At 39.7% G+C, this 23,024-nt stretch overlaps 1 protein-coding gene across 3 annotated transcripts; it reads left to right on the top strand.

Annotated features, from left to right (window-relative positions):
* Positions 1-707: 707 nt before the first annotated feature.
* On the top strand, positions 708-12,765 carry pou6f1 (POU class 6 homeobox 1). 3 transcript variants are annotated; one of them, XM_017694209.2, is made up of 11 exons: positions 708-1,058; positions 2,074-2,204; positions 2,984-3,167; positions 3,275-3,384; positions 3,756-3,981; positions 5,868-6,112; positions 8,645-8,773; positions 9,013-9,258; positions 9,501-9,636; positions 10,188-10,356; positions 10,485-12,765. In XM_017694209.2, the coding sequence occupies exons 2-11, from the start codon at positions 2,151-2,153 to the stop codon at positions 10,828-10,830; spliced, it is 1,845 nt and encodes a 614-aa protein (XP_017549698.1). In that variant the 5' UTR covers positions 708-1,058; positions 2,074-2,150; the 3' UTR covers positions 10,831-12,765. The 3 variants fall into 3 exon arrangements, with proteins under 3 accessions (XP_017549698.1, XP_017549699.1, XP_037397435.1); XM_017694210.2 differs by lacking the exon at positions 708-1,058 and adding an exon at positions 1,200-1,261; XM_037541538.1 differs by lacking the exon at positions 708-1,058 and adding an exon at positions 2,610-2,689 and having other exon boundaries at positions 2,080-2,204.
* Positions 12,766-23,024: the final 10,259 nt, after the last annotated feature.

The following is a 23,024-nucleotide window of genomic DNA, read 5'->3' as shown; positions in this document are numbered from 1 at the left end:
AGAGGTGTATAAATTGAGGATTTCAGTGTTTTGCTCTTTCTGGACTATTTTAAAGATGGCCACTAGATGTCAAACTATTATTGTGCATACAGCAGGAGTCTTAAACAGGAACTTAAAACAATGTATTTAAATTACCAAAGGGTGAGGTAAGTCCAGACATGGGTAGCCATTAGGTATTTACCCAGTTACATGTACTGTTTAATTTTTTTTTAAAAGGTATATTTCTGAGAGAAGGAGTCTGTACTGCATATTGCTGGTTCCTTTGTTTGATTGGTGACAACATCTGGGCTACTTTCCTGTTGCCACACTTTGCATTCAGGCTTTAGCATTTTTTTAGACCAAATGTAATAAATACAGTTCAACTGTAAATAAATTTAAGTTTATGTGCTGAAAGAAGCTGAATGTACTAAGAAGTCCCGTTATAATTTTTCCAGGGAACTCTGTTGAGGAGCTTTTTATCTTTTTTTTTTCTCTACGATCACGAGACTTTAGTGCAAATGCAAATCCAAAAATTATTTATTGACTTTTTTGGGTCATTATTGTCTGGAGGTTACTGGAACATTACCATACATGTCCAAACTTTATCCTTCAAATATATTTGCAGACTGTTCCACTAGTCCTTCAGACCGACACCGTCACCGTTTGGAAACAGGAGTACTGTCTCTTTAAGGCAGCCATAGCTTTCGCTATGTTTGAGCGAGCGACATTTTTTCAATTCAAGACTCGGCCTGCATAAATTATGTTCATGACGTAGTGCAAAAGAGCAAAAATCTGTTAATTTTGGGGGACATTTCTGGAGATAACCCTTTCTCTTGATCCCTCAGGTGCACCAAGTTTCCCTGCGCGATAGTTAGCGAGGGTAGGCATCATTAAATATTAAGTAAAGGAGGTTCGCGGCGCTGCCGAGCCTCCTTATCAATGCAAATAGCTCTTTTGTGTGCAGCCATAGCGCCCGTCTGGAAGCTGTGAGATGAATTTTTAATTATGTATGTCTAAAACAAACTGTGGCAAAGCTCGGAGAAGGAGGAGAAACAAAGAAATTAACCGAAATTTCACGGGTAAGTTGTGAATGTGATTGCGTTTGAGCATGCTTTTTCGCTTTGCGTGACCAAGGGGCGATAGAAAACGAGTTTTTTTGTTAATATGCAATGGTCTTAATTAGCATAATTTATATATTTATGATAAAGAGAAAGGAAATACATAAATGCAGTCCCAAGGCATGGCATGTGAGGAGAACGACTATAAGGAGCCTGTTAAAGACGTACGTTTGGTCCCCGAAGCAAGTGCGATAGTTTTTTTTATATTGTGAAAAGGCTGCAAGCGCGGGGGAAGGAGGGCTGCAACACCTGCTCAAGTTTTGACAGATGAAGAAGCGGAATGCGTCGTGCCTTTGAACCATGTGTCCTCCGTGACATTCTCCTGCGAGTGTTGAAGTCTATGCATTTGATGGTGGTCTATCATTAGACCTGAGTTGGTCTCACAATAAAACATACCATAGCGACGGCCCTCGCAGGCCGCTTTATATGAAAATGCTGTTCCGCAGTGCTTGCATAATGCCCTATTGTTTTTAAGCTAATAACGTACGATTGAATTCGTGCTAGTCTGAAAGCTCACATTTCGCCAGCTCACACCCCCTCATGCCTTCAACAACAATAACACCGTAGCACGACTTGAATGCTAACAGCATAGCCATTCTGTGGCTAAAACAGCTTCTAGTAGATTTGCGCTTTGAAATGTGCCCCTCGTGTGCTCATGAATCAAGCTGTGTTAGTGAGCACTGGTGCCTCATGTGGTTACATAATTCAGCACCATATAATCTAGACGAAGTGCATTGAATTTGAGAGGTTGCAGAGTTTTGTTAGAGTTGAATGTTTTCCTTCTTTATCCAAAAGTGTTTGAGACGCCTCCCCTTACCACTACGCCCTCAAAGGGGTTATGATGAGTTTTTGGGAGCATTTTTAGTGTAAGCCTAATTGCCAGAGCTTGGATTGTGTCTGACATTAAAATGTTGTGTCTTGAACATGAAGTGGTGCCGCAGTTCAGAATCAGCAATGCTCTTATTTCTTACTTCAGGTAATTTCATAGCCAGGGCATGCTTTCTTCAGTCATCATGGCAAACCTGTGACCTGTGATAGAAGCCAAACTGTACCATGGACTCGGAGGACCTCCCTGCAAGCGATGCTCCACTCACTGTCAATGAGCAGGTGTCACTTTGACCTTTGATAAATTCCCAAACACATACTCTGTTCCAATGCAACACTCAGCTTTTTGTTTTTTGCAAAGATTTACCATGTCACAATTTCCATTATAATTTCCATGCTTGTAAGCACATAATAAAATTCCATTGGATATCTCACAAAGCTCCCTGAGGTTTGCATCATGCTTCTACATATCTGTGCATTTTCACTTTGGTGCTGTCCTATGCATTTATCATAAAGCAAGCTCAAGCAATCTTCTCTTGATGGGGCATTGCAGAAAGCATTGCTTAAGCTGGGTTTGGGCAGATGCTCTTATTTTTGGTTCCCTATACTCATGTCTATTCCTTTTGTGTCCTCGTTTCATAGGTTCATTGTGCCCTAACATGTGCTTGGCCTTTCTGTTCTCCTTAGCCATTCACTGTCTGACTGCAGAAGTGTTTTTTCAGCTGTTAGATTCCTGCAATTTGACTTTACCTGCTCGAGACAACCAGGTATGCATTCACTGTCCTTCTGCAAAGCCACCTAGATGAGCCCTGCTCCATGTCTTTTGTTTTTGCTTCTGTGCTGCTTTTGTCCTTCATGCTTATGCTTTGTGTCATGGTAAAAGTGTTGCGATGTAATTACCTCATTAGGTATTGTCTTTCACATCAAATATGGACTTCACAATTAAAAATTTAGCCTATAGATGTTTCATCTCTTTACACAGTTCCACAAGTTCACAAAAAGAATCACAAAAGAGTAGGTAGCGTAACGTACAACAACGCCACTTGCTCACTCGTCTCCAGGTTATTGTCATGTCTGGTCATGAGACCATTCGAGTGCTGGAAGTGGAAGTGGATGCTGCTCTGCCCTCCTCAGGGGCTGATGTCAAAGTGGAGCCAGGACGAGAGGACAGAGGAGGTTTAACTTTAGAGCCAGCTGATGGTGGCATTCAGGACGGTCCAGCAGCATCCAGTACCACAGCCTCTGGTGAGAGAGCAATAGCTAATCCAGTGCCTAAATGCAAGCTTCTATTCTATCCTCTTGCGATCACAGCGATTCATTGAGGTAAGCCTCCCTTATGTCCACTCCCACAGTTTCTACTGAGACTACAGCCCCAGCAGTTCAGACTGTTGCAGCCCCTATAAGTGTTTCTCTGCCCCAGCCACAGACCACCATGCCTATCACAGTCCAGGCTTGTCCACAGGTAAGCTATAAATAATTATTTACAGCAAGATTAAGTTAGCAAGATAAAGTTTAAGTTAAACTTTAACACCATTCAGTCAATAAAAAAAAATGAAAGTCAATGCTGTTCCGCTTCTCCACACCTTGCAGTTTTTTAACAGTCATTTACCATCAAGTGTTATATGCATTATGTTTTAACATCAGCCCAATCTTAGCCAATGATGCACGTCACTCAGTAAACAATTTACACTATAATTGGAGATATTGGTTCATAAACAACCTACTAGAGCCAGTAGATTAAAAAATGTCTAAATATGTCTAAATCACCAGTGGCTGGTCTGGTAGGGTTAAAGTCTGTTCTCTGTGAAAATATCTTTATTTTTTCCACTTAAGGTTCTGACCCAGGATGGCCTGACTACTCTGATGACTGGCATGATGGCTCAGCAGGGCTCTCTGGGCCAGCCTCTGCTGATCCCTATCAGTATGGCTAGCTCAGTAGGTGGTCAGGGTGGACTGGCTGTACTTACCTTCCCAACGGCTACTGTGGCCACTCTGCCTGGCCTTGCTGCAGCTGGCCCAGCTGGAGGACTTATCAAACTGCCTTTTGCTGGCCTGCAAGGTAAGGTGTTGCACTGCAAAAGATTGTTATGACTTATGTGTAATACAATGAACATAAGCAAAGTCCTTGGTCCATAGTACAAACCAAATTCTCAGAAAGTTGGGACAGTATGTGAAATGATGATAAAAACAGATAGTAGTGATTAGTAAATTATATTTGATCTATTTTAAATAAAAAATGGTACAAAAGCACAATATTTTATGTTTCGCTTGTGAACGTCCTTGTTTTTTGTAACTCTAACTCTTCCATCCTTCCAGTTTTAAGACCAAGGTACAGATGTATCCTCCTAATAAAGAGGTTTTCTACATTTTCTCACTGTGCACAGTGTAGCTCCTGTGTCAAATTTTGCTCTTTTTCCAGTCTCTTTTTAATGCATGTCGCAAGGTTTAGTCCTTGGTCCAATCTTATTTAATTTATATAGTTATGATTTTGTGCACCTGTGTGTAGATCATACTGTTCTGTATTGTCCGGCTGAAGTAGAAAAACTTCAGTGTTACTTCAGCGCCTTACAGATTGCTATGTAGAAGCATACACTAGATTTAAATGCAAAGAAAAGTAAATGCATGCTGTTTTCCAAAGCCCCCAACATTGATTTTATCACTCTGAATATCAGCACCCTGTCGGGATACAGCATTGAGAGAGACACCTAATATATGACCTTGACATAATGTAAATAAATGTACATTTATATGTCACATTAATAAGTTAGTCAGTAAATGTAGGCAAAAGCTTGGATACTTGTTCCAAAATAAGATGCTTCCCAGAGCATACTGCGAAAAGGATCTTGGAGACGAGTTCCATTCCAATAGCTATAAATCACTAGATTTACTCTATCACTCTGCTCTGAGATGCATTACTGGAGACCCTTACCACAGTCATCACTTCATACAGTATGAAAAAGTTGGTTGGTTCTCTTAAGCCATGGGGTGGGAGACTCACTGGTTGTTTTTTCTTTAGAGGGTGCTCTGTGCTCAGCCCACTATTTTGCCCACTACTGTTTTATTTAATATTAGTTCTACTATTTCAGTTTCATCTCTGTTTCTTGAGTTTTTATTCACTTTATTCATTTTTAAATACATTTTCTTTGTTTGTTTAGTCTTGTTAGTCTTGATTGTTTTTTTTATTGATTTAAATTAAAACTGTTTAATTATTTAATTGTAATGTTTTCAATTCCTGTTTAAACTTGCTTGGCTACAATGTAAATGAGCATCATTCTAAGTGTTTCCTAAAGGTTGATACATTAATTAATTAATTACATTAATACATTAATTGATTATTTTTTTTGGATTGTGAGAAGCAGAAAATGCAACCAACTTGTAATACTGAATATTGCCTGAAAAATATCCCTGTAGATTTCTTTGAAAAACTGAAAGGAAATCTTCCGAAAATAATGGAAACTGTAATAAAGACAAGGGGCGGACATGCTAAATACAAAAAATTGAGATTATGTTTAGTTGTAAGGGCTTCTGGAATTTCATGTTTTATATGCTTTGTCTTTTTTCCTGAAGCTGAAAAATGAATAACTAGTACTTTAATGGTCATTTTGGCCGCAAATTAAACAAATGAAAGGCTGGACTCGTGACTTTTGCGTAGTACTGTATGTCAGCTCATACCCATTCCTAATGAACATATGCATGAGGAAATTGGTGAGAGACCATAATACCCACAGGTTTCTAGCATGTACTTAATCTTTCCTTGTATGGAGAAAGATTACAATAGCTTTTGATCACTCAGCTGTTCAGTGTTTGATCATTTTAAGAGGTTACATGGAAAACGACATAACATGCCAGAGTTGTTGCTTTAAGGGCTTCTGTATGGTGATAGGCTTAACCAATAGAGTGGCAGATGTTTGAAGTGTTCTGTGCCTCTTTGTTCTCCCACTGCAGCTGCAACTGTTCTGAACTCGGTCCAGCCTCAGCTTCAGGGACCTGCACAGACAGTCTTGCAGACCCAAGCGGCTACGCTGCAGTCAGTGCAAGCAGCTGTGCAGCAGACTCCGACTCAGGCCAGCCCAGCCAGCACTGCGCAGGTGGCTGCTGCTACTGCAGCTTCAGCTGTGCACAAGGTCTCTGAGGCCAATGCCTCTGTCGCAGCAATCCAGACAGCTGGCCTCACCATCAACCCTGCCATTGTAAGTTAGAAAGTTGCTGTGCATCTCACATGATCTAATGCTATGGCTCTGGACCGCATATATTGGCTATGGGTGCATAATTTGACTGATATCACAGTCACACTGAATTACATTGCTATATGTACTTCTGAGCAAACTGTAGGTACCAACTGTGTGTTTCAGTAAAACGAGATTTAGAATGATGTTAAATGCCCTAAAGGGTTAAATGGTTTTGCCTGATTGTCAGTGTTTGAAAACTTGCGATGCTGGGAGTTCATTCCTGGTCTAGTTTTAAATTGTGTACTGGGGAGTACAGAGCACAACCTGACATGAGGTAAAATGAAGTAAATTTAGTTTTATGTTGTTTTATTTTGTATATCAAACAGGATCAACTACAATATGCCTTCAGCCATCTTCTATTTCTGGCAGATCACTATTTCGCTGTTGTTGGAAGAAAATTACTATAAATAATTTTACAGGAGAAGGAAAAAAAAACTTTCCACTTTTAATGTAAGTCAATGGAACCAGACTTTTTTTCCCAAGTAATTCTGAGCATACAATGTAAAGGGCAACAGGCATATTCAGATTCTGTCAAAAACCAACAACAGCAATTGGCACATTTTCATGTTTTAGACATGAAGACCACTTTTGTGCCTTTTAAGTAACTTTTTTACATCACAAATTTTCATTTTCAGTTACTGGGTTATGTGTATAACTTCTCATAGTTATTTGTTATTTTAATTACACTCCTAGTGGCTACAATATAGCACTGTTATAAAACTGACAGTTATATAAACAGCTCACATTTAGAACTAGCAAAGCTAAAGTACAGCCTCCACATGGTTAGGTTAGTTGTAATGTGACCGCTTTATGTTGATATTTGCTGTTCTACTTTGTGGCTAAAAATAAATTTGCCACTTTTTGACTGCCTCTTTTATTTTGATGCATGTATTTTTATATATAGGCTGGGAAGCTTGGTAGGTTCAAACAGTGTATAATTGTTCTAAATCAATTCTGTTTACCAGACTTTTCCTTCAAATGTTACAACTAAGCTCTCAGTCTGCTGTCATTAACCCCACCTATAGAGTTCTAACATTCCTGCCACGTTTGGCTAAAATGTTCACAAATGACAGGCATTTGAAACAAAGTTTGTTTAATTTGGAGCAGAAATGTATATGTTTCATTATTTAGCAAAAAACAGTATGGTAGGTTGTGCCCCATTCTACCATGTTGAATTCTTTCTTGGATAGTATTTTTAAATTGTGGCTGTACAGTTTTTCTGGTTTATTTTGCACCTCAATATTGCACATGGGGCGGCACGGTGGCGTGGTGGGTAGCACTGTCGCCTCATAGCGAGGAGGGCCTGGGTTCGATTCCCCGGCCGGGCGACTGGGGTCCTCTCTGTGTGGAGTTTGCATGTTCTCCCCGTGTCTGCGTGGGTTTCCTCCGGGTTCTCCGGTTTCCTCCCACAGTCCAAAGACATGCAGTCAGGCCAATTGGACATGCTAAATTGCCCCTAGGTGTGAGTGTGTGAGTGACTGTCTGTGTCTGTCTGTCTGCCCTGCGATGGACTGGCGACCTGTCCGGGGTGTATCCTGCCTTTCGCCCGAAGACTGCTGGGATAGGCTCCAGCATCCCCCCGCGACCCTGACGGAGAAGCGGCTTGGAAAATGGATGGATGGATGGATATTGCACATGTTGCCTGTGTTTAGTATACTGTGATATACACTGTAGAGTCAAAACATGATCACCACAGATAAAGCAAATAATATTAATTACCTCGTAACAATGGTGCATGTCAAGGACCATCTCCAAAACAGCAAAGCTTGTGGGGTGTTCCCAGTCAGCAGAGGTGAGTACCTACCAATAGTGGTCCCAGTAGGGACAAATGAATCGGTGACAGGTTATTGGGCACCTAATGCACATCGCAGTTCTAAGTAGTCTGAACCAACAGAAAGATTACTGTGGCACAAGTCATAGACATTTTATTGAGGGTTAAGGGAGGAATGTGTTACAACACAGTGCATCACACTCTGCTTCATATGGGGCTATGTAGCCATAGTCTGGTCAGAGTGCTCATGCTAACCCCTGTCAGCTGTTAAAAGGGCCTACATAGGGCACACAAACATCGGATCTGGACCTTGGAGCAATGGAAGAAGGTAACCTGGTCTGAGTCCTGCTTTTTTTTTTTTTTTTTTAAACTTCATGGCTGGGCCAGGTATGTGTACACCGTTTAACTGGGGAAGTGATGGCACCAGGATGTACTGTGAGAAAAAGACACTCCACTTTGGTTCCACTTTACAAACAACATCTTGATGCCAGGTATCACAAGGCACCTTTTAAAGGGCTTGTAGATTCCACCCCTTGGAGGGTGATGGCTCTTTTGAGGCATGCAGAGAACAAACAGCACAATGTGGTCATAGTGTTTTGGGTCATCTCATTTTTACTTCTGTTGAGATGAATTCTGTATTTTAATTTACACAAGGAAGTTACAGTTCAGATGTAATAGACCTACTTGTTTGACATGTTTCCATCTATGTTTCTGACTGTCAGATCAGTGCTGCTTCCTTGGGTGCCCAACCACAGTTCATCAGCTCTCTGACTACAACTCCCATCATCACTAGCGCCATGTCCAATGTGGCAGGACTCACCAGCCAGATCATCACCAATGCACAGGGTCAGGTGAGTGAACACATGTTACATAGAAGACAACTAGCACCTAATATACAAGTATGTTAAATTATATTAGTATAGTAGTAATTAAAATATCTTAAACAATGCAGCACTTTTGTATGCCTACTTCGCCTGTCATTCAGTGAGCATGCCCAGTCTTTTTACAGTAGAATGTCATGTAAGCACTTTTCTTTAAAAAAAAAAAAAATCAGCATATAAATAAGTGGAGTTTATTATCTTGTCTCTAGGTGTTAGGCACTCTACCTTTGCTTGTAAACCCTGCATCACTGGCTGGAGCAACTGCAGCACCTGCATTACCTGGTCAGGGTCTGCAAGTGCAGACTATGGCCCCTCAGCTGCTGCTGAACTCCCAGGGCCAGATCATAGCCACCTTAGGAAACACAGCGGCTGCTGCCGCTGCCACCACCACCCCCAGCAGCTCTACTGTCCTGCCTAAAGTCACAGGCCCGATGTCACTCAAGACCACTACACAGGTGTGATATGGCATGTGCCTACATATTACTAAATGATCAATATGCAATTAATAAATGAGGTACTTTCATATGAGATTCAGTTTTGTGCATCTTTTAGTATTGTGGCTTATTTTCCCAAATAGATTTTTTTTTTTTTTTTTTACTTAAGTGATAAAAATAGAGCTGCATCATATAACACTTCTTCAAAATGTGATTTTTATATATATATATATATATATATATATATATATATCTCTGTTCAGGGTCCCATTGTAACAGTTGCCCAATCTCCAGTGGTGATTGCCCCGCAGCCCTCTGCAGGAAAATTGGCCTCCTCTATCTCATCAGCTCTTCCTATTGCTTGTGCAGAAATGCCCACTGTTGGCCAGCTTGTCAGCAGTATGTGTATTTATTCTCTTTCTAATCAGAAAAACCTGCATATTTCTGAGTGTAGTTATTTGTTTATGACCTGTTTGCATATATGGGAAAAGCTAAAAAGATCTTTATTTTATTATTGTAGTGTGTTGTTAGCTTAAGGTGCATCCTGACTTGTTGATAACTGATCCAGGTCTTGTTTGTGGTTAGGCTGCATTATATAATCTCTATCACAGTTTTGAACTTTGCAATAGTTACATTGCTAATGTTTGCAATATGTAAGTAAGCCTTTGTGTGCTGTGCGCATCGTAACCAATTCTCACATGTACTAGATGAGTTTTACAAAAGTTCGGATGAAACAAGATGTTATGATTCATTATTTTGATCAAAAACATTTAGGTATTGTTTATCCAGGTCACATTAAGGGTTCTTGAGTATGACTTAATATATTGCATATCACAGTCATGTTATGCAGCAAAATAAATGCAGTATAAATCCAGTATGATATATTTTTTGTATACCATGCAGTGCTAGATAGGCCACTGGATGCTGAAGGTTTTTCTTTTTTTGTCCAGAGCCACAGTCCAGTGTGACTGAAGAAGAGGGCATTAACCTGGAAGAGATCCGAGAGTTTGCCAAGAATTTTAAGATCCGACGGCTCTCCTTGGGTCTGACCCAAACACAAGTTGGTCAGGCTCTCACAGCTACTGAAGGACCAGCTTACAGCCAGTCTGCTATCTGCAGGTCAGTCTCTTTCTCTCTCTTTCACTGTGCATTCTCCATCTCACTGTATCAGTTATACACAGATGGCTGGAGCCCTTATTTCTCTCAGTCTAACCTTCATCCTCACTCTTACCTTTTGTTCCCCACAGATTTGAAAAGCTTGACATCACACCCAAGAGTGCCCAGAAGCTGAAGCCTGTTTTGGAGCGTTGGCTGGCTGAAGCAGAACTGTGGAACCAGAAAGGTCAGCAGAACCTGATGGAGTTTGTGGGTGGGGAGCCATCCAAGAAGCGCAAACGCCGTACCAGCTTCACACCACAGGCCATTGAGGTCCTGAATACCTACTTTGAGAAAAATGCCCTTCCAACTGGCCAGGAGATAACAGAAATTGCCAAGGAGCTTAATTATGATAGGGAGGTGGTGCGAGTTTGGTTCTGCAACCGCAGACAGACACTGAAGAACACCAGTAAGATCAATGTATTCCAGGTGCAGTAAGGACATCAGACTGTAAGGTGTGCAATACAAGACTGGAAGGAAAGTGAGACGAAATTATGGACTTGAATTGTTCTTTTGTACTGTAACTTTTTAAAAAAAAAAAAAGATTGGTGCTTTTGGTAAGTGTCTTAAGTGGTGTTCACATTTGATGGACTTGGCGATGGCATTGCATGAATGGTCTGTGGTTGAAGTAGTAACATACTCCTCATTTTTCTGTAATATTTTTTTTTTACTCTGCATGTGGTACTGTCATTGCAAGCACTGAGGAAACATCATTGAGGAATCATTTTGACTGTAAATTTTAAATATTCATTATTCATAGACTTTATGTGGTTGCCATTTTAAATACCCTGACATTACAATTAACAATTTTGTAAAGCTGTTATAAAACACCATGTAAGCCCACTGGTTAGGATTAAATTCTGGACTTTGTCCAGATGTAATAGTGTAGTGGCAAAATCTCATATGAAACATTTATTCTTTCCTATTTGAATATTCCTCACATGTTCATTTACTTGTGCAATATAATTTGCAGCTAAATACTGAGATTGGAGTATACACACTCGTACACACACACACACGCTCACATACACATATATAGTTTAGTTGGTGATGTAACATTAAACGTATATATGTTTTCCAGCCTTATGGTAGCTCTCGCAATCCTCTTGTATGGTAAGTCTCCTGTTAGAAATCCTACCTGTCTTTCATCTTCTCACAGTATGTGTGCAGTGTGTGCTTATTGGACAATCATAGTACTTTAGATCAGAGAGTATGCCCTTATTTACATGGCAAAACCCACTGTATTCTGATTGGGCTTTCCTGTCTTTTATGAAGTTAGATAGATGTTTATGGTTAAAATGGTAACACACTATATGTCTATTGTTTTAAATAGAGAATCTAATAAGTCTTACACATATTTAAAATTGCAGTGAATGATGTGAAATTGCTATGGATTATTGTTACCTTTAACAACATTCATGCCAAAATAATAGCTTAGGTAAGTCTCTCTATTACATAAATGCTCTTTATAATGTGAAAGTCTGCCTCAGATAAAGATGTGCTATAAGGTAATGAGAATACGACAGAGCCTCTTAAGAATATCCTACTCGTGTAGAAAGCTGCTAGCTGAAGAACTGTTTGCTGAGCTTTGCTCAGTTACATTTGAAGCAACACAAGTCAGTTTTTTAAAATTTATTTTAAACCCCTTCTCCGTCTTCTCCTTGTTTCCCTTCTCCTTATGTTATGTTTTCTTATGTATCTCTGTCAGAAATTCATAAGCTGTCTATCTAGTGAGGGATAATATTTTCCTTCTAAAGTACTGTTTGTTTTCTAAAGCCTTACTATGTTTGTGTGTGCAGCATATAATAGGTAGTCAACTATCTACACAGTCTTGTTTGTGGTGATGCAAAAAGGAGGACAGTTAAATAAAAGATTGTGACTGTATGACAAATAGCAGCTGACTGAAGGATGTGCTAATGTGTGTTCTTGTTTCATTTTTAGGTGTTTTGACAAAGCTATGCCATTATGAATTTTTAATTTTCATAATGGATTGTTTTCTGCATCTTTTGTAATGTTTTTCTGAGGAAGGAGTTGTAGCCTAGCATTTACTTGTTTTCCATAAGCTTGGACTGATGTCGATCAAAAGCAAACATTTCTCAAGATTTTTTCTCCATTATATGGAACAGTAATCAACTTAAACTGGTTCAGATTTCATTTTGTTTGATGTATGTTACGTTTTCACGAAGGTACTTGTCAAACTGTCTTTTTTTTAAGGTTTTTTTTTTATTTTTTTTATCATTGTTACTGTTTGTCATTTGAAGAACACTAAACCAACATGAGGAATCCAAGTAAATTATATGGAACAATCGATTAATCGTTTGTGTAACTTTTAATACTCGTCTTTCTCTCAATAAACCTTAAATAAATCATTTAGACAATAATAATGGTTGCCATATTCTTTAGTGCAGAGTCACATTTGTTATAGAAATTCTAAAAATGTTGTTTGTAGTACTGTTTATTGATCTCAAAATATCATACAACTAGGGATCCAATGATATGGGAACTGTTGGCTGATTTCCTATATTAATATGTGCAATGCATTTAAAACATAATTTCCTCTTTTTCTGTTCTTGTACGTAATTTGTGTGCACTTTGCAACCTATGGCAGCAAACTTTGTAACTTTGCGAGCATAATCATCGAGCATGGGCACCACTGTAAACTCTCAGAACAATGTAACCTTATTTAATAATTTGTAATGAAATGCTACATATTACACATAATACACAAGTTTGATGATGTCACCCCAACACCCCAGTGAACTATAAATATAAAACACAAAGTATCTTATTTCCTAAATGTCCGTCCCTACTCACTCCTTAGGAGCCCCAACAGGAAATGGTTACAGCTGAGCATGCGACTGATCCAGAGGATTGTAATGGGCTCCACAGCTATTGCAACATCTGCAGATGTCCTGAAGATCTGTCCTGGCAGATGACAGTAAAAACCTAGCTGGAGGCATCTGAGGGTTTTTGTCAACCAAAATGACCAGATCCTGGAGACTCGTTGTAAGAAAATATTGATGCACTTGAGTCTTGCAATATCATGTTTGTGAAACTGTCTTGATTCTCAAAAACACAATAGCAATTTTTAATTAATAGTTTACATGCAAAGATTCACAGCAGACAGTGGTTCTTTTGTGTTGTGTTTAAATCCACAAATACTAGATGGCAATGTGTAACCTATCTTCAGTCATTAGCCTGTTCCTCTTCAATGTAAACAAGTAGTGTAAAGGCGCACTGCTAAAATTACCAGTGAACTTGTAGAGAGGAGAATTACTCTGTACTCTGTAATGTCTTCCGAGTGTCTCAAACACTAGAAAGCGCTCCCAGGTGAGTCCAAAATGAATGGCTTTAGATGGAGCATTTGAGGAAAATTCTAGTTTATTAAAGAATACATTCATGTCCTGAACACAGAACACGACAAAACATTTTAACATTGATGTTATATTTTTAAGAGCTTTTGAACTCGTTATAAGGTTTTCAAGGCACCTCGGAGATGTTCATCAGCCAATGAGCTGCTACACTCGCCAACCAGTCAACACTCAGAAGTAGTAATTGTGATGATTGGTAGTATGTTACTTCAGACCACTAGGAGTCAGTAGAGGAGATATGGGCAGAGAGGGCATTGAATAGAAAAACGGAGAAAAGCACGATATACGAAATGGTAATGCAAACCTTGTTGTGTTAGTAAAAACTAAAAAAAGAAACATATAAAGAATACTGTTCTTTATTAAAGAGAACAAAACATGGTACTATGAGTGTTTCTTGGTTATCACTGATTTATTCCTGGCTCTAATGTTTTATTGGAAATGTTCTACATCTATAAACGTCATATGATGAAAGATACAATATGTACACAAGGTTTTTTTGCCTGAAGAAGGTAAAACGACAGGCACATATACACGTGTGTATATATATATATATATATATATATATATATATATATATAAAAGCAGCTGTCAGATTTGGTGACCCCTATGCCAAGGCCAATCTGTCCACACCAGTCATGAAGGCTTTTTTGGTTTTAATAGAATTAAAGTGTCAACAGATGAGTCTAAGAATGAAATTGGTACAGGGTGTAAGGTGAGCATTGGAAACCAGTAGCATATGCATCAAGGTCCATGACAGAGACTGAATGCAGTTCTGCTCAAATAGAAGAAGAATGCTTAGGATTAGTCTTTGGACTAGAAAAGTTCCACAGCTACATATATGGCCTTCCCACCTTCACTGTAGAGACAGACCATCGCCCACTGCTGCCATCATTAAAAAGAATCTCAGCGAGATGTCGCCTAGAATACAGCAAATAATGATGAAAATGCAAAGATATGATTTTGAACTGGTCTACCCACCTGGGAAACACCTGATCCTTGCCAACACACTGTCAAGAGCATCCACAAGGCGTAATGTGACAATGTGAGGGCATAATGCACAAAATTCATGAGGGACAGCTTGGTGTTGAAAAATGTAAAAGCATGGCGTGAGAGACTGTGTTCTGGCCTGGAATGAACAAGGACATTGAGAAAATGGTAAGCAGATGTGAAACATGCCAGAAATACAGAAATAAGCAAAGTAAGGAGCCCATGACTGTAAGTGATATACCATATAACAGCACCATGGTACAAAGTAGGAATGGACTTCTTAAAGGAAAGCACTACCTTGTCATTATTGACTATCATTCAAATGATCCTGATTTGGCTTTACTGTCAAGTATTTTGTCCAACTGTGTCATAACACATGCAAAATCAGTCTTCGCCAGACATGGCATTCCGCATACAGTAATGAGTGATAATGGACCGTGCTTTAACAGGAAGGAGTGGCAAGACTTTGCAGAAACATATGACTTCAAACATGTAAAATCTAGCCCACAGTCCAATGGTAAAGCTGAGAAAGGAGTCCACATTCTCACGCAACTCCTGAAGAAAGCATCTGACAGCAACTCAGATCCATATCTTGCTCTACTCAGCTACAGAGCATCACCTTTGGAGTGCAGGCTATCTCCTGCAGAGCTACTCATGAAAAGGAAGCTCAGGACAAAACTGCCAAGCTGTTCAAAGCTAAAGAAACACCCTAAGCTGGAACAAAGGCTAAAACTACAGAAGTTGAAGCAAAAGACTTTCTATGACAGGACAGCCAAGCAGCTTCCATCACTGTCAAGGGATGACCCAGTCCGGATCGAAAGTCCTGGAGGATGGATTACCAAAGCCACTTTTCTTCAAGAAGTTGCTCCACAGTCCTACACAGTGAGAACCAAAGAAGGATAGATCATCAGACGGAATCGGCGCAGTCTTCTAAAAACACCAAAGACTGTTACAGACCAAGAGCTCAGTAATGCACAGACTGAGTCTGAATCCATCTCTCCGTCTTCTGAAAATTGCAACACAGACATGTACACTGAAACTCAAACAAAAACACACACTCTAGATGAAATGGTCAAAAGAAGGTCTGCGAGGACAATAAAGAACCCTGAAAGACTGAATCTGTGATTTTAAAAAAGGGGGTTTTGGTTAATAGGCATGATTATGATGTATTATGTTTATTATATTCATTTACCTGTCAAGTTTTCACTTCAAAGAAAGGGGATGTGATGATTCTGAGTAGAGGAGATATGGGCAGAGAGGGCATTGAATAGAAAAACGGAGAAAAAACACAATATACGAAATGGTAATGAAAAACCTGTTGTGTTAATAAAAACTATAAAACAAACATATAAAGAATACAGTTCTTTATTAAAGAGAATAAAACACTAATGCTCCTGTCTTCCTGCTCAAATCATTTGCTGTAGAAAAAAGGAAACATACTGGTAATTTATCTTTGCTTTTTTGGTCAAATACATCCTCCTACTGTTTAAATGTAAGGGCAAGTTCTGGGTAAGTGATTAGAAGCTATTTTATTTATTTATTTATTTATTTTATTTTTAATTTTTTTAACCATTTAGCTCCATTTACCTCATTCATTGAGGACTTGCCCGCAGGCGCCCCCTAGTGTTTCACAGTCATGATTTTGATATAACGAGGGGAGCAGGAAGAGTCCAGGCTCCCCTTTAAACCTGCTCTGATGTTACCATTAGTAAATCTAGCTGAATAGAAACGTTGATACCGGTGGCTGAAAATGAAAAACTCGGATCAGTGTTCTCACAATCGTTCTACCTGTTTTCGACTTATTTCAAGCCTATTGTACAGCCTGTTGTATCGTCCAGCCTAATATCACTGCTTACCCCTGATAAGGTGATTTATGCTACTTATTCTTTTAACGCTGGTAACTTTATCTAATAAGATTTAGGCAAGGCGGAAGTCAGCTAATTTTCCCGTTCCACCTTAAATGGAATGGTAATTACATTCTTGCACACCAGATGCACAGGACTGCTGAGCGGCGGGTTCAGGTTCACAAAGTCTACTTGTATAAATTGAATGAAATAAAGTTTTTAGCAGGACTCATTTGTGACTGTGACACAAGTCGAAAAAGGTTCTAACACTAACGTTCTGTGGTCTTATAGCTTTACTTTAATGTAGTAAAGGCTAATGCTACATTGTGTGCTGTGTCACGCTAAGGAACTGAACAGTGCGTGGGGTCATGGAGCATCGGTACTGGTGTGCGGCGGACTTGTAGGGCAAGAAGCTAGTGAATAGGAAGCTGACTTTAGCTTTAGGTGAGTAAGGCTATCAACATGTCCTACCTACGGTTCATGTAGAGAGCTGCTTATACATATGCCATGCGGTAGGATGTTTCAACGACCAGCACAATGTGTGTCAGAACAAGCCTTCCAGAATATGGTGAATACAGTTGAGCCTTACTGGATCACACCCGCCCATCGCTGTGCGCAAATTGTATAAGGAAATAAAAACTAGCTTTATTTTTTTCTGATATAGGCAAATATTAATTCCTTGGATCAGATTGCACAAAACGTAGTGCTATGATGTTGGATGTTACAGGGTATATGATGTATGCAAACACAGATACCATTATTCTTCTGCATAAAGTCTTTTTCTTTCTTTACTCAGATTTTATGCATATGGTGGTATGTTTTGCAATATTATAACAGTTTTCCTAAAATGAGATCACAGTTAAATCAAATCACAGTATATTGTATCTCCTGTATCGTGATGCACATCGTATTGACAAGCAATTGCCAATACACAGTCCTAATCCGTAGCTCTCGGCTCAGACTCCTAAACTATCACCTGCCACATGACCTCACCCATAGCTGGCTCCTTCAGTCCATACTGGGGCATCCCCTTCTCCTTGGGACACAAGGCCCCAAGTTATGCCCATAGCCCTTCTGTTGCTGCTTAAAACACTGTGGCGCAACAGCTTTTTTTTCATTGCACAGGAATCACATACATGAAAACTTTACATCGGGATCATTATACAACCCCAATAGAAGTTGGGTCGTTGTGTAAAACATAAATGAAAACAGAATACGATGATTTGCAAATCCTTTTCAACCTACATTCAATTGAATACACTACAAAGACAAGATATTTAATGTTCAAACAGATAAACTTTATCGTTTTTTGCAAATATTCACTCATTTTGAAATCGATGCCTGCAACACATTCCAAAGAAGTTGGGACAGGGGCAACAAAAGACTGGGAAAGTTAAGGAATGCTCAAAAAACACCTGTTTGGAACATTCCTCAGGTGAACAGGTTAATTGGAAATTGGGTATAAAGGGAGCATCCCTGAAAGGCTCTGTCATTCACAAGTAAGAATGAGGCGAGGTTCACCACTTTGTGAACAACTGCGTGAGTAAATAGTCCAACAGTTTAAGAACAATGTTTCTTAATGTGCAATTGCAAGGAATTTAGGGATTTCATCATCTACAGTTCATAATATCATCAAAAGATTCAGAGAATCTGGAGAAATCTCTGCAAGTAAGCAGCAAGGCAGAAAACCAACATTGAATGCCTGTGACCTTCGATCCCTCAGGCGGCACGGCATTATAAACCAGTCATCATTCTGTAACGGATATTACCACATGGGCTCAGGAACACTTCAGAAAATCATTGTCAGTGAACACAGTTTGTCGCTCCATCTACAAGTGCAAGTTAAAACTCTGCCATGCAAAGTGAAAGCCATGTATCAACAACACCCAGAAACGCCACCGGCTTCTCTGGGCCCGAGCTCACCTGAGATGGACAGACGCAAAGTGGAAAAGTGTCCTGTGGTCTGACGAGTCCACATTTAAATTTTTTTTTGGAAATCATGGACGTCGTGTCCTTCGGGCCAAAGAGGGAAAAGGACTGTCCGGATTATTAAGAAGCACATTAAGAAGTACAAAATATGACAACGGAGATCCCGGACTGTTGAGCAACTGAAGTTGCACATCAAGCAAGAATGGGAAGGAATTCCTCCTACAAAGCTTCAACAATCAGTGTCCTCAGTTCCCAAACGCTTATTGAGTGTTGTTAAAAAGAAAGGTGATGTAACACAGTGGTAAACATGCCCCTGTCCCAACTTCTTTGGAACATGTTGTTGGCATCAAATTCAAAATGAGTGAATATTTGCAAAAAACAATAAAGTTTATCTGTTTGAACATTAAATATCTTGTCTTTGTAGTGTATTCAAATGAATATAGGTTGAAAAGGATTTGCAAATCATTGTATTCTGTTTTTATTTATGTTTTACACAACGTCCGAACTTCATTGGAATTGGGGTTATAAGATAAGATAGTCCTTTATTAGTCCCACAACAGGGAAATTCTCAAATTATAGTACAGAAACAGCATAAGTGAAAATTGTAAACAATCTCTTATTATTCTCTCTCTAAAGAAATGTATCTTTGCTGGTTTTCCTTGATCTTAGTGTGGCATTTGACACGATAGACCACTCTATTCTACTAGACAAGCTAGAAAACCTAAGAGTAATAGGAATAGCTCTTTTCTGGTTCTTTTCCTACTCAAATCAGACAAAACAGCAGTTATTTTCTTGGTCCAAAAGCTTCTAGAAACAAATCTAAATCAATGCTTAATCTCAATAACTTCCCATTTGCATCAAATACATTTGTAAAAAAACTTGTCGTAATCAGTCCTGATTTAGTCTGTGATGCACACATAAACAATACTAGAATCTCTCTACTGGAGTGATTTTAACAGCTTCTGCAGCTGAAACAAGTGCAACATGCACCATGAAGCTAAAGTTGACTTTTTATGTACCAGCTTCATATTCGAATTTGCCATTCCACCTTAAATGGTGTGGCAGTCAGGCGTGGGAATGTAACTGCTGCATCATTTAAGGTAGATGGGAAAATTCAAATAACAAGTGGGTACATAAAAAGTGAACTTCAGTTTTGTACATTTACCATAATTTTGATGTCTTTTCTGTAAATATTGTTCAGCTTGGTTGTTTTGGTTTCTGCTGTTGTCCAAGTTCAATTCAAAATTTGCTGAGTTAGTATATATATATATATATATGGTCAGCCAAACAAGAGAAGCCATGCTCAAACCTCCGGTAATAAGACACCAAGCCGAGAAAACCTTTGTCATTGGTTATAGGAACTGGCCAGTCCCTCAACATTGTTGTTCGTTGTACTTATGCCTGCTGTGCCCCAGTTTGGACCCTAGAAATGGCACCTTCCTCTACAAAAGTGGCACTTCTCAAGACTGCAGACACCCTTTTTGGTACCTGTAATAGCACTCTAAGTGCTAACTGAGAGGAGTTGTCATGAGTCAGGATATCTTCCATATAGATTAGACATTCAGACATTGAAAACACTTGTTATAACTGCTCCTGTTGGCTATGCAGAAGGCCTTTACAATTCCTGCACCACATCTCCTTAAGAGCTGTAGAGGCCTCATCCTTCTCCCTATGCCTGTGAGAGGCAGTGTGAGAGGCTTGAGGCACAGAACAGCAGTTCCTTGCACATAGTGATACAGAAACTGGAGTAAGATGGTCACTAATCCTGGGACTAATGTATGTCAAAGTGGAAGGTGGGAAAGAGAGGGGTGTGGCAATGAGCAGCAGTGGGATACATAAACCATAAGCAACACAGGTTGCAGGGTGTGGACAGATTGAGAGCCATAGTGAGGGCATAGTGCACCCCCTTGAAACTCCAGAGTCCCTGTGTATACTCCTCGAAATGTCCATCCCTAGGACACAGCCACTGAGGTGGGTGCCAGATCAGTGTGTTGAGGCAATCATCACAATGTCCACCAAGGCAGATCAGGAAACCCCTTCCATCAAACAGGAACATGGTAAAAGTCCACCACCCCAGTTCATTCCTGCATCACTCTCTAGGGCTCTGCTGGTGGAAGAGGAACATTTTGGGTGGGAATAGATTGTGAAGTCCACACTATCCTGCTCATGCAGACCTCAGTCCTTTTTCCTGCACCTTTGGATGGCTGGGGCAGTCACAAATGAGGTGGCCTTCCTGTCCACACCCCCAAAAGATCCTCAGTTCAGAGCATAGGGTTCTGCAACAGCTACAACACTCTCTCTCCCCAAAGTCAGCTCTAAGGCTTCATGCAGTGTCTTTGGGTGAGCTAGCTGTGTCTGTGTGCATAGCTCCAGGGGCTAATCTCTAGCCAGTTCATTCTGAATGCATGTGAACATGTGCATGTCTAGCCAAACTCTCAATATCTTTTGCTAGCACTCTCAGGGGTTCCTCTGGTTTCTTGCACTTGTTATTCAGTTCTCAAAATCTCTCTGCAATGCCCCAACCAGTGCAATAGGAGAACTAAATTGCTCAAAGCATAAACTGTCAGCCACATCTGTAATTTAAATGCTTTCTGTTCACCTTTGCACCCACCAGCATTAGCCAAAAGTTGAAAACTCTAAGCATGAAAAGTGTCCCAGTTTGGCCTTACTGGAATACTTAGGGGTTTTATCTGCAGCTGAAGCCACAGAGCCTGGAGAATGCCATATATGTTTACAGCTCTTTTGAGGTCAACTCATTTGCCACTCCTAGGCCTGTCGCGATAATTACAATATCGACTTATCGTACGATAATTTTTTTAACCGCGATCATTTTTGCCGATGTCGATAATTGGCCATTGGGTAAAATTTGTTTACATGAGAATAAACCGCAACTACGTTAGATTTCAGAAAGTCACGCAGTGCTGCCCCTCCCTCCCCACCCTTAACACTAATTTGGGAAGGGAAGACGAATCAGTGATCAGAGAGCGACATGTACCGGTTAGGAAATGAGTGCAGTACACGGAGAGCGCATGCGTCAAAAACAGTGCCTCCACACACACACACAGGTGGAGATGTGTTAGCTCGCGAACGTATTCGAGGCTAATAGGACTTTCTTAAAACTAAACAGCTCCAGCAAGAACGTTTAGAGTCGTCCAGTCCAGATGGACTTTGTTTCAAAGCCACATTCCACAGCTCCGGTGTGGGAGTATTTTGGCTTTAAGCCAAATGAGCGTGGAGAACCCATCAATGTGAACGAGCCGGTATGTCGACTTTGTTTCAAAACGGTGTCAACGAAAGCTGGAAATACAACTAACCTGAGGTCACATTTAAAGCACAACCATCCAGCCCAGTTTTCCGAGCTGAAAACAAAAACTTCAGCTGGAGAGGGGTCTTCCCGTCAGGTGGCTATTACGGATGCCTTTGCTCGGCAGTGTAAATACAAACGCGATAGCGCAAAATGGCGCACACTCACAGATAGTGTAACTCGCGATATAGCCAAAGAGATGCTGCCGTTAAATACGGTCGAAAAGCAAACATTTATAAACCTTTTGTGAATTTGTGATTCGTATCACTGTGATTTATAGCATATATATATATATATATATGATCAGATAAGAGAGACTCCAAGTACCTTTGTGTTATGTTCAGGGTTTAAAAACTTGAATTAATGTAAATGTTACTTTAATATTTATGTTGTTACTTAATGTTGCAATGCCATTCTTTTGCACTTTTTGTTAAAGAGTTTATTTTGTTATAAAGGTCTGTTTAATATTTTGTGCAATTTTCTCAGAATCCACAGAGCCCAAGTGTGGTTATATTTTATTTTATTTATTTGGGATATTAAAATATTTTCATATTGGAAGCCAAATGTCTGTTCTTATTAATAAAAAAGTTCATTTCACGTTAAAATGGTGTAATTGTATTATTATGCTACTATATTATTATTGTGGCACATTGTCTTAAAGCTCCTTTGGGGAGCCCAGAAGCAAGAAAAAATTCTATAATGGCACTTTAAAATGACAATATTATCGTTTATCGCAATAATTTCTGGGACAATATATCGTTCTGAAAATTTTGTTATCGTGACAGTTCTAGCCACTCCCTATGGTCATTTGGTCTGGATTCTGATGCAATTAATTTATACGTGGGTGCAGGTGAATGAAACCGTACCTCATCTGTCATCCTTCTTCAAGTGTCTCTCATTAAATCTTTATGCCCATAAATATCATTGATCTCCCCAGCACCCTTCCCCTCTACACTCGCCGTAAATGTCATCTTTGATATTAATGGATTTGTGGCTCATTGGAAGAATTTTCTTTGACTTGCTGACAAGCTAACACCATTAGCAATGAAGCTAAACATACTCTTGCCAGGGATAGCTGGCACCCACGTTTTGATTCTGATGCCAAATGTAGCATCCTTGCTCAAGGAGAAACAGAAACTAAAACCTGTTTTGGAACTACAGTTTATAAGCTTTTGTCAGGATGAAACTCATGCCAAA

Source organism: Pygocentrus nattereri, chromosome 9, assembly GCF_015220715.1.
Source record: "Pygocentrus nattereri isolate fPygNat1 chromosome 9, fPygNat1.pri, whole genome shotgun sequence".
Classification (NCBI taxonomy): domain Eukaryota; kingdom Metazoa; phylum Chordata; class Actinopteri; order Characiformes; family Serrasalmidae; genus Pygocentrus; species Pygocentrus nattereri.
The sequence above is the reverse complement of the archived record's forward strand: the minus strand, read 5'-3'. Positions and strand labels throughout refer to the sequence as shown.

Coding starts and splice junctions, on each gene's coding strand:
- pou6f1 (XM_017694209.2), top strand. CDS start 2,151: ATGGACTCGGAGGACCTCCCTGCAAGCGATGCTCCACTCACTGTCAAT. Junction 2,205..2,983: donor CACTCACTGTCAATGAGCAG/GTGTCACTTTGA, acceptor ACTCGTCTCCAG/GTTATTGTCATGTCTGGTCA. Junction 9,259..9,500: donor CACTCAAGACCACTACACAG/GTGTGATATGGC, acceptor ATCTCTGTTCAG/GGTCCCATTGTAACAGTTGC.